Below are 12,587 nucleotides of genomic sequence, written 5' to 3'. Positions count from 1 at the left end.
CGATGAGACACTAGGAAAGTACACAGGACCACCAATCACATTTAAATTAAACCCCAATGTTCCACCCATAAAAATCAAACCCTGGAGGGTACCGTTTGCACTTAAACAAAAAATAGAGAGGGAATTGGACAAACTGGTCACGCAGGGAGTCCTGAAACCGGTCGAGGGAGCTGAGTGGGAGACTCCTATAGTCACCCCACTCAAGGCAAATGGTGAGGTGAGGATCTGTGCTGATTATAAATGTACTATAAATAGAGCATTAAATCAGCATGCTTACCCGGTCCCAACGGTCAGCAGCAACCTTGCATTGTTGCAGGGTGGTGCCATCTTTGCCAAACTCGATCTTGCACAAGCGTATCAGCAGATACCAGTCGACAGGGAAACAGCCAATGCACAGACCATAGTCACCCACAAGGGGGCGTTCCATGTAGACCGGTTGCAGTTCGGAGTTAGTGTAGCTCCAGGCATCTTCCAGGAGATCATGGAGCGAACGCTCAAGGGCATCCCAGGAGTATGCCCTTTCTTCGATGACATCCTTATTGCAGGGAAAAATGAGGAGGTACTGACTGAGCATTTACAGGCTGTGTTGGAAAGATTCAGGCCTGCAGGTCTCAAACTTAAAAGAGACAAATGCAGCATTGGGGTGACAGAAACTGAGTTCCTGGGATTCAGGATAGATGCTCAGGGCATCCATCCTGCAGCATCTAAGGTGGAGGCAATTAAAGGAGCCCCCACCCCCAAAAGCAAGGCAGGACTACAAGCCTTCTTAGGTCTGCTCAATTTCTACCATGCATTCTTACCCCATTAAGGCATCCATAGCAGAACCCTTACACAGGCTCCTGGATAAAAACACTGCATGGAACTGGACAAGCACTCATGCCAAAAGTTTCCAGGCTTTAAAGAACCTGTTAGTGGATGATGCCACAATTACTCATTTCATAGAATCTAAGCCCATCTGCATCGCTTGTGATGCATCCCCTTATGGAGTGGGTGCTGTCCTAAGCCATTTAGAAGATGATGGGAAACAAGTTCCCACTGCATACTACTCCAGAACATTGTCAGCGGCAGAGCAGAATTATGCCCAGATAGACAAAGAAGCCCTGGCGATAGTTGCTGGAGTGAAGAAGTTCCATGATTACTTGTATGGCAGAGAATTCACCATATTCACTGACCATAAGCCTCTACTAGATCTTTTTACCACAGATAAACAGATCCCCCAGATTCTGTCACCCAGAATGCTCAGGTGGTCCATTTTCCTGTCTGCATACTCTTGCAAGCTGGTCCATAAACCAGGCAAGGAAATGGGCCACGCTGACGGGTTAAGCAGGTTGCCCTTAGCCAGCACTGAACCCGACCCAGCTCTCACATCTCAAATATTAGCATTGTAGGACCTGCCTGAGTGCCCCCTTAGTGCAAAGGACATTGCAGCAGCAACACCTGCCGACAAAACACTGAGTAGGGTACAGACATGGGTAAGCACAGGGTGGCAGGACAAGTCCCCAGGCCCAGAATTCCAGGCATACTTCATCAGGCAATATCAATTGTCTACACACAAGAGGTGTTTGTTATGGGGCTGCCAGGTAATCATCCCTGAGAAGATGAGGGACAGAGTCATACAATCTCTCCACGAAGGGCACCCCGGGGTGGTGAGAATGAAGGCTTTAGCCAGGAGTTACCTGTGGTGGCCAGGGTTAGATAAGGCAATAGAGGAACAGGTAGCTGGCTGTTATACCTGCCAGAGGTCCCAGCCGGAACAGCCTCATGCACCAGTCCACAAGTGGGAGGACACACACACTTCCTGGTCCCAAGTCCATATTGACTATGCAGGACCCTTTCAGCAACAAACATTCTTAGTGATAGTGGACAGCCATTCAAAGTGGTTGGAGGTGGTACCAGTGAGTAGCATGACCACGGTGAGGACGATCCAAGTGTTCAGGGAACTCTTTGCCACACATGGCCTCCCTGACGTGTTAGTCTCTGATAACAGACCACAATTTACTTCCAAGGATTTCCAGGTGTTTATGAGGACCAATGGGATTAGACACGTCATGACAGCTCCGTTCCACCCATCGTCTAATGGAATGGCAGAGCACATGGTGCGCACAACCAAAGACGCTCTGAAACGCATCATCCAAGGGGACTGGAAGCAAAGGTTATCACAATTCTTACTACACCAACACACCACACCCTGCACATCAACAGGAAAGAGCCCAGCAGAACTACGTTGGGGCAGAAGACTCATAACAAAACTAGGCAGACTCCACCCTGACAGTGTGGCTGCTGACACAGACCAACCCAAACCCAACCCCCCCAGACACCTCGACATTGGAGAATTGGTCTGGGCAAGGAACTACAGCTCTGGGCACACATGGGTGCCAGGGGAGTGGTTGAAAAGACAGGGCCATTCAAAGTGGTTGGAGGTGGTACCAGTGAGTAGCATGACCACGGTGAGGACGATCCAAGTGTTCAGGGAACTCTTTGCCACACATGGCCTCCCTGACGTGTTAGTCTCTGATAACAGACCACAATTTACTTCCAAGGATTTCCAGGTGTTTATGAGGACCAATGGGATTAGACACGTCATGACAGCTCCGTTCCACCCATCGTCTAATGGAATGGCAGAGCACATGATGCGCACAACCAAAGACGCTCTGAAATGCATCATCCAAGGGGACTGGAAGCAAAGGTTATCACAATTCTTACTACACCAACACACCACACCCTGCACATCAACAGGAAAGAGCCCAGCAGAACTACGTTGGGGCAGAAGACTCATAACAAAACTAGGCAGACTCCACCCTGACAGTGTGGCTGCTGACACAGACCAACCCAAACCCAACCCCCCCAGACACCTCGACATTGGAGAATTGGTCTGGGCAAGGAACTACAGCTCTGGGCACACATGGGTGCCAGGGGAGTGGTTGAAAAGACAGGGCCACTGTCGTTCTTTGTAAGGGTGGAGGGGGGCCGTCAGTGGAAAAGACATATAGATCAGGTCAGGAGGAGAGCTCCTGAGAACGTACCAGGAAGCACACACAGGGCAGGCCCAGCGGCGCACTCCAACCACCCTGATCAACCACACAGAGAACCTGACCAACCACACACAAAAGAGTCCAGCGGGGACACTGACCTGTGGACAATAAGACCAACACAGTTAGGGCATCAACAGGGCCAGGGGAACCGGGCACCAGAAACAAACATGGTTCCAGGGTTTCCCCCCACACCGAGGCAAAACAGCAATGCAGATAACACCACACTGGACTCAGGGGGAACACTAAGGCGGTCAGGATGGGAGCACAGGCCCCCAGCCTACCTCACAGACTATATGCGGTCGTGAAAGTATGTTGGGGGGGGTAGTTTAAAGTGGATTGGCATTGTCTGTTCTTATGGGGGAAGGGGTGTAATGTATGGGTCAAGTTACAGTAAAAGAACTACAGGAGGCGCTGTTGCTGGACAGCTCTGGTAAGGAGCAGCACTGGCGGGAAAACCACGAAAGACTATTGGTTGACCGCCAGGCGGGAAACCAAGGTTTGAACCTATTGGTCAGTGCCCACCTGGACAGGTATAAGAGGACCCAGATAACCCCAGTTCCCCAGTCTTTGTTCTACAACCTTGCCATCCAATAAAGGTTATAATCCAGCCATCGCCTATGCGTCTCATTCCTCCGCGATCTAACGCAACTCTCCCCCAATATATTCTTAATTAGGAAAATGGATACTTCAGAAAATGGATCTATTGCTATCTGTAGCAAACTGATCCCTGCAAAAGCAAACTTTAAGTACAGAAAAGTCAGGAGGTTGGGGCTTTTTTTGGGGGGGGGAGTGTTTAAAAATAATGTTTTAGAAAATATATGCAAATACTGTGATGTTTCTATACATGCATCTACCTACATAAAAACTATAAAGATCAGCAATGATATTCCATTGGATACCCTAAGAAAGCAAAAGCTGGACTTTTAAGAAGCAGAATAAGGAGAGCATTGACACTTTTAAACATTGGTATTGGAGAAAACTCTGGAGAATATCATGGGCAGCAAAAAACAAAACAAAACAATCATCTGTGATGAATGCACTGAGGAAGATCTGAAAGACCAGATTAGAAACAGATCATCATGGAGAAAATCTATTTATATGGTCACTAAGAGTCAAAAAAAACCTTTCTGCCATATAATCAATGAATGGCCTTATTAGGATTAGATTATGGTTTATGGTGTAACCTAACTTAAAGATTAATCTCCCAATCTGTTTGGTTTTAAAGCAGGGGTGTCAGACTGCTGGCTCATGGGCCAGATGCGTCCTGCCAAAACTGCGCCCACCCCACTGCTGGCAATGGAAAAGAAGTCACTATACATTGCAACACATCACGTGACGTAGTGAGTTTGACACCCCTGTTTTAAAGTATTGAATAGCATAAGTTTTCAGCTATAACAGACAAGCTACTGAATTATCAGTTGTTAGCCAGATTTTTTGTTTATTTCCAAATCAGACAATGTTCTTTAAAGTGAATAATGAATATGCCAAGTTGATGAAAAGGTTTCGCAGTAACTCATGGAGAGCTGAAGTTACTTTCTGAAATATGCTTCAAAAATAATTAAGCAAATAGCTGCTTCCTGAACAATTAACAAAAAACCTTACAGAAATTGTGGTAAACAATTGGGGCTACTATTAAATAATGTTGCTTGTGTAGGTTGGCCTTTATTATTTCAGCTGAACTCATTAAAAAAACAGTTTTGTTAGAGAGCCGAAACCCAAGTTTAGAAAGTTTTTCAGATGCTATTTTGACAGTCTTAAATGAAAGATGCAGGAATATATAATACATAATCTATTATAAAAAAAGAAGGCTAATCTCTTTTATTTTCTCAGGTTACTAGGGAACTCCCATACACACCTATTTTCTAATCATCCTTCCTTGCTTACCAGTTCCTTGCAATATTTACCAAATAATGTGCTGTTTTGTAGAACCAAATGTTTTGAGAAAATCATTTGGTTCTTCTTTCTTTTTTGCCCACCAAATATTTTTTGCTTCCTAGTGAATTTTGCACATACCTCTGTTTATTTCAGTTAGATTTAAGGTCTCAATCAATGGTTGACAATTACTCCTATAAATTTATATACCCACAGAAGTATGGATATAATTTACTTGGACTTTAGTAAGGCATTTGATAAAGTGGATCACAACCTACTACTTGATAAGATAGAAAAATGTGGGTTAGACAGCATCACCACTAGATGGATTCGTAGCTGGCTGACCAGCCGTACTCAGCGTGTGGTCCTCAATGGAACTGCATCTACAAGGAAGGAAGTGTGTAGTGCCTAGGGCTCTGTTCTGGGCCCAGTGCTCTTCAACATCTTCATCAACGATTTGGACGAGGGGATAGATGGGGAACTCATCAAATTTTCAGACGACACCAAGCTGGCTAGAATAGCCAACACTCCAGAAGATAGGCTTAAGATACAGGAGGATCTGGACAGACATGAACACTGGGCGCTAACAAAATGAAATTCAATGGTGAAAAAAGTAAGGTTTACATTTAGGCAAGAAAAACCAAATGCGCAGGTATAGTATAGGTGCTACCTTGCTCAATAGTAGTGCCTGTGAGAGGGATCTTGGAGTCCTAGTGGACAATTACTTAAATATGAGCCAGCAGTGTGCTGCAGCTGCCAAAAAGCCAAAACAGTGCTAGGCTGCATTAACTGAGAGATAGAATCAAGATCACATGAAATATTAATACCACTTTACAATGCCTTGATAGGGTCACTCTTGGAATACTGCATCCAGTTTTGGTCACCACGATGTAAAAAAGATGTCGAGACTCTAGAAAGAGTACAGAGAAGAGCAACAAAGATGATTAGGGGACTGGAGGCTAAAACGTATAAGGAACGGTTGCTGGAATTGGGTATGCGTAGTTTAACGAAGAAAAGGGTGAGGGGTGACATGATAGCAGTGTTCCAATATCTCAGGGGCTGCTAGAAAGAAGAGGGAATCAAGCTATTCTCCAAAGCACCTGAAAGCAGGACAAGAAGCAACGGATGGAAACTAGTCAAGGAGAGAAGCAACCTAGAACTAAGGAGAAACTTCCTGACAGTTAGAACAATTCATCAGTGGAACAACCTGCCTCCAGAAGTGGTGAATGCTCCAACATTGGAAGTTTTTAAGAAGAGACTGGACAGCCATTTGTCTGAAATGGTATAGGGTTTCCTGCCTGAGCAGGGGGTCGGACTAGATGACCTCCAAGGTCTCTTCCAACTTTATATTATTATTATTATTGTTGTTGTTGTTGTTGTTAATCATCGCACAGTCAGCCAGATGTTCAGACTGGATTTGGCATTTTTGTCTACCTATCGAGTCCTTACCAAGGACCTGGGATGATAATATTATTATTATTATTATTATTATTATTACTATTATTACTATCATCATCATCATCATCATCATCATCATCATCATTGAAAACCACACCTCCCTAGTACCCAAATGATTGGGGACCTCTGGTATAGATAACTGACTGTGGCAGTAAGTTGGCTTGTCATTGTGGGGAAAAGCCTGATTCTCTTGTCCAGCTTCCATGAATAATCTTGAAGGTTTAATCCTCGGCATGAGATACAAATTCACTAAGACTTTTGTCCAATGTGTCTCAGTAAATGTTTCCAATAAATTGTTCTATTCACAACAAAAAACAACATTCATGCAGAGGCATTGAGATTCTCATTCATTATTTATTTATTATTTTAGGATTGATCATGAAAGATATTTATTTATATTTATTTTTGTACTTACTGGTACTGAATTCTGAGGCAGAATGCAAAGAAAATAGATTTATTTAGTCTCAAGCAGACCAACAGCTTTATTTGAGCTATATTTTTGGCAGGATGGTTATCTACTGAGCTAATAATATTGCTACATTGCTCTTCTTTTTGTATTGGTTTTAGAGCGCCCTCTCCTGACACAATAATGGCAGAAGAATGGACAAAGTAAGTTTTCGAAATAGATTCTTTTGAAAAATAAAATTTATAAATGACCACTGACAAATTCATGCTTGAATCTTTTAATATATCACAGGAATCTGGAATTGACTGAAATATCCCACTGACATATACAATCAGCATGAAGTTTGTTCTTGAAAAATATTTGAAATAATTTATTAAGTAGAAAAATATTGTAAATATTGCACAAATTTCTCTGGAATAAGCAATGAACTGCATAATTCATAAAATATACAATATAACCAATCCACTATATATTATCTGTAAGGTTTTAAAGGAAATCCACTAAGTATTTCATTTTTCGTGGAAGAAAATCAGAATTTAACTCTAATTTGCTTTTCCTTAGTCATAGAATTAAAGAATGGGAAAAGCCATATAGCCATTGTAGCAAATGTCTTTCTTATCCATTTGAACGTTATATTGTTGTGCAGGCTCTGAGGTGTTGCTTGATAAAGAAATATGGGAAACCAAGTTGCCTTAGAGCTTTACGTTTTTATTCAGCTGAACAAAGATGGGCCCTTCTCAAAGAGAGAAGCCCTGAATTACAGAAAATACCTATATTTATACTTTTTGATTATATAAGCAATACATCCAGCAAAGCCTGACACACATAAAGACTTCACCCAGAAAGGCTGGCACACCATAGATAAGAAGGGAGAAAGCAGAAGTAGCTAAAAATGTTCCTTTTGAGTGTTTCCCTAAAGACATTGTATGTTCTCAGGTGGGTTGAGACATTGGGTGTTTTCCTTGCTATCCTTTCATGACCCTGCAAGTGCCCAAAGACAGCGGGGCCATCTGCACATATTCATAATTCTGTTTTCCCCTAATTCCATGTCAACAATATTCTCTACCCCAAATACAGTGACAGATATGTGAATGAATACAAAACAGGGGAAATATGTAGATAAAAGCACCTGGTGCCTTTAGAAAGCGCTATGAATCCATTCACCTACAAAGACTTTCTCATTACCTCTCCCCCCCCCCATTTATATTGACCAAACTATCCCACTTGTTCAGTTCATATAAGTTTCACAATTGGCTAGCAAAGATTAGCTCCATGCACTTTCGTTGCACACAGAAGCCAGCTCAGAAAAAGCATTTTAAAATACTTGCCATACATGGAGATGCAATCGCTTTCAAGTCCTGGAGTGCATTCTTTCAGTTGTTTGGCCAACCACCTCCCTGTGGCTTTAGGAATTTATAAGGGATAACTCTTTCATTAGATCCTTAGTAAATTACTAGTCAAAGTTTTATTTCTTGTAGTGTTTAGCATTTTTCCATTATTATTGTAAATTATATGCTGTCTTTGGTGTTGTTGCTGTAGCACAAAAATGACATAAATGAAGGAAATGGTGTGTCATGTTTCCAGAAGGTTGTTAATGAATTGTGCTTATTTTAAAAACAGTAGTTTTAATTTAACAATTCAAAATCAGCCCAACAGAAAAGGCCTACAGTGTTTCTATGAATCATTAAGAGAAGACATTTCCATTCTGGGAGCAACCATTAGATCCTCAATCAGTAGACATCAACTGATATTTTATTCTATGACATTTTACTGGCAACAGTAGAAATCTGATCATATTTATGCTAACTCCAGTTCAATTTCCAAAGATTTCCTGGATATGTGTGGAGCAGATGGGATTCAGAATTATATACTTAGAATATGTAGTCTGAGAAATCATCACACAGCTTCTTCAGGAGCTATCTCATAAATGTCTGCAGTTAAAATAATAGTCTACAATTGATCAGACTTTTTCCCCATTTCTCAGATATTCCCTAGCTATCATGCAAACCATATTATGGGTTATTTAATTTTGGCTTAATGCATTAAACGAACTCAAGCATTCTATTTGATAAACTCCTACTAAACAAATTAGTTTAGCACTAGATGCAAATTCGGGATCTTAACAAAATATTCCTACAGTCTGAATATATTTAATTCTCTAGGAATCAATATAGACATAATTTCACGATACTTGATATATAAACTCATAGATTATTTTTCATTTAATATCATAAAAACAAATGATTGGGTATTTATCACTAGTTTTTTGGCAAATTGTTAGGAAATACATCAAAGCCAACTTTAGAAATTGACTTCAAAAATCATCAAAAGCCAGCAATGAAATAAAATATCTGGTGTAAAATATTCCCGGAAATGTTTTCTTGCCTAAACAGATTGCTGAATTATGTTAAAGTACTCTTGTGTAATTTTACATATTTTTTGACATTAGAAAAAGTAGTCACAAAGCAAAAGCAGGAAATATATATACTTCATTAGTCCGCTATTTCATTCTAAATAAAATACAAATATATTTAATGCACTACTTCAGGGGGCCCCAACCTGTGGGCTATGGGGCAATTACAACTGGGCCATGGAAATGGCCGGTGAGGGTGCGCACATGTGCATCACCTGTGCAAGCAGGCGAGCAAGTACACTCCATTTGTGTGAGTAGCAGGCCTGCATGCACGCCACTCACGCAAATGGAGCTGCTTGCGCATGGTCACACAACACCATCTCCTCTCCCGCCCCACCAGTCCACAAAACTGGAAATGTTGGGGAACTCTGCACTACTTCATCTTCCCATAGTTGGCTGTCTTCTATGAATAAGTGATAAATAAGACTGTCTCATTTATTTATTCCATAAATAATGCTTCCTGATTTACTTGCTTTTTATTTCTTTTAATTCACAAATGATATTATGGGCTGAGAATACATGAAAATTACTTCAGACATTCATGATTATTTATTTAAAATTATCAATTTATTAGTTCTTTTTCTGATACATCCAGATAAAAAGATGTCACATTTTTGCAATTAAATGCCCATACACAAAGGGAAAGTAGAGCCAATAACAATATGGTGAAGTTTGTGGAATAAACAGAACTCTGAAAACACATGCAAAAATTGGTGGCATGTACCTTACCTTCTTTCATTCTTCTACATCTACATGCTCACTGGTCATTGTGGTACCGAAATGAATGATCTACCAAGTGTGTATGTGTGCGCATTTTAATTAAGTCTGGCACAACTGAAATACATAGCAATAATGTGGAGACTGATGCACTGGCATTAAATAAATAAACAGAAACTGATTTTTTAAAGCCAAAAAACACTGGTATTCATACAACCCATATATACCAATTGCTTCCAAATAACTCTAAAATTACTTTTGTGTGCTTCCTATATAACCTCCTCTAAAATTAAAAGGCATCTGATGACATCGAGTCTCTTAGATTGTGAAGTTCTTTTTGTACTCCATTCTGTTTAAGTCCCCCCCCCCCAATTTCCACATACTGGACTGCTTTAAGCATTGTATGAATGAGACCTGGGATCATAAACCATGCAACACAGTTGAAAAGTAAGAAATACAGATTTATGCTCTTCAGTCAAGCAGAACTTTTATGCTTTCTCCAAAGGCTGGAGAAAAAATTGATTCAGTTGTAATTAGTAGCAAATAATTGGAAATCAGAGTTTGATTTGGGCTTATTGAGCTAACTATAAGTTAGCAATAACAAAAAGTCATTATCCTTGAGAAAAGAACTATTTAAAATCTAAAGCTATTAAAATCCTAGGACAAAAATTAGAATTACTCCAATTTTTGGTAACTACACCCTTGGTAGAAAGGGTGAGTACATCAGTTAAACTAATTATGTTCTATATTTTGTTTATAAAACTATTAACTTTCAATAACTCAAAAGCTAGAGAGGTGGGAAGTGGCTGCAAATGTCATTTCTTTTACATTAAGCACTTGCTATTTTGGCATGTTTGTATTATAGATTTAAATTTGGTTTTTAAAGAGGCCTACTATCAACTCATTCAATAACTTTGGCTCCCAAAGAAAGAGATATTTATTTTAGTGTTTTTATCCTCACTAAAGCAAAGAATAATTTTAAGGCTATTACTTTCATTTTGTGTCATCATGATTTTTCAGTGTCTTCAGCAAAAGTTTATTTAAATACTTTCTTACTTTCTAACCAGGGCAGCTTTGCATAAAATAATATGGAATATGATCAGGCTACAAAACAACAGTAGAGGCACAGAGCACGCTTAGCAATGCTTCTCAATACGTATTATTTCAAGTTTATTTCATAAGGAAAAAAATCAAATCACTTAGAAATGTGACCCCTGAAGTACAATGTCCTCTCTTTACTACAAAGGCCAAAGAAAATGGTGAAAATGTTACGCTACTGCTATGATAAACACTTCATGAAAAATGAAGACTCCTCATAGAGTTCACCACCCATCCTGAAATCCTGCAATTCTGACAGCATGAATAGTAATCCTTGCCAAATGATCCTGTCTCAGTGTTGAGTCAGGCTAACTGGAGAACTGATCATTCTTTTTTCCCTATGCAAGGATCACTTTCTTCAGTGCAAAAACAAAACAAAACAAAATTTTAGCATGTTAAATGTTCAAAACAGTGACCTGATTCATTTATAATACATCTAATACATATTTACATCCTGTACAAATTTTACACTTTCTCCAATTAGGCACAAAGTTGATTTGTCAAACTTAATAGCAAATGAAAGGGGGAAAAAGTGTTTGAAGGAGGAGCTTGAAATACATTAAGCCATTTATCGTAAGCTAGTTTGCTTGGGAAGTTTTGCTCCCATTAGGATTCCAGGGGTTAGAGTTGATGGACCTTTCATCTGCATGCTCGAACCAACCATAGTTGGGAAACTTCGATTCCTTCTAATGCCAGTGTTCAATTGAATGCTTCCAATAGCAGTTGTCACAGCAGTTGGGCAACCCAAAGGCAAACTCTCAGGCAGCAGGCCTCCAGGCTTTTGTGATCCACAGAAAAGAGGTCCTTGTTCATCAGTTAATTTAAGAGCTTGTGTTTGCCCTGAACTTACTACCTTGGCAATTCCAAATCTTTTTACTTTGTCTACTAGGTTAAGGTTGGAGACAGACACATCAGTCTGGCTCTCACTGTTTCTGATGTTCCTTTTGTCCCTTACTTCCTTCAGAATTGAACTAGCTGGTTTGGAAGCCAGGAAGCTGTCATAAGGAGGACTGGAACATTTGAACTCAAAAGATGGTGGGGAAGAAGGAGGTGTCTGCATAGGTGAGTTTGGAGGAGTGGAAGGAATGGCAGCCATTCTTGGAGAATATGTGCTCAGAAGAGTGCTCCTGCCCACTCTGTCCCAACTTTGTGGGTTATACACTGCTGCTGATATCCCACGTTCCTTGAGTAACCATACAAGTCCTAAGGATGTACTCATTGTAGTTGTGGATTCACGAACATTAGTGAAGGATTCTACCAAACTCAGGCGTCGAGGAGTACATGGGGTGGCCACTGGAGTGCCTTTCAAATTGCCAACACTGCTACAAGCTGGAGTAGGTGCTGCATTAAGGCTAAGGAAAAAGCAAAACTTAAGTTAATGTCTTTGCAGATATTAATATGGAAAACAGTATGGAAAACTTGTATTACTACTAAAAAAACCTTTTCAATACTTACAATCTAACAACAGACCTAGGACTGCAGGCTTTTGAGACCATGTTTATCTCATATTACATAATTAATAACTTCTCAATAGCCATTTTCAGGCACACTTTGAATTCAATTCACTCTCCTATCAGGTTCTTTGAACTCT

At 40.4% G+C, this 12,587-nt stretch overlaps 1 protein-coding gene across 5 annotated transcripts in view; it reads right to left on the bottom strand.

The window, feature by feature from the left end:
* Positions 1-11,044: 11,044 nt before the first annotated feature.
* TRAK1 (trafficking kinesin protein 1) overlaps positions 11,045-12,587 on the bottom strand; it is a 109,018-nt gene continuing 107,475 nt past the window's right edge. For 4 of the 5 annotated variants that reach the window (XM_083378335.1, XM_083378334.1, XM_083378332.1 and 1 more), the window contains one exon: positions 11,045-12,348. In XM_083378335.1, the coding sequence (XP_083234461.1) occupies positions 11,565-12,348 (784 nt within the window). In that variant the 3' untranslated portion in view covers positions 11,045-11,564. The remainder of the gene's footprint in view (positions 12,349-12,587) is intronic. The other variant, XM_083378336.1, reaches the window with a different exon arrangement.

Source organism: Vipera ursinii (assembly GCF_947247035.1).
Source record: "Vipera ursinii genome assembly, chromosome: Z".
NCBI lineage: Eukaryota > Metazoa > Chordata > Lepidosauria > Squamata > Viperidae > Vipera > Vipera ursinii.
Note: the sequence above shows the minus strand (reverse complement) of the source record. Positions and strands in the feature narration are given on the sequence as shown.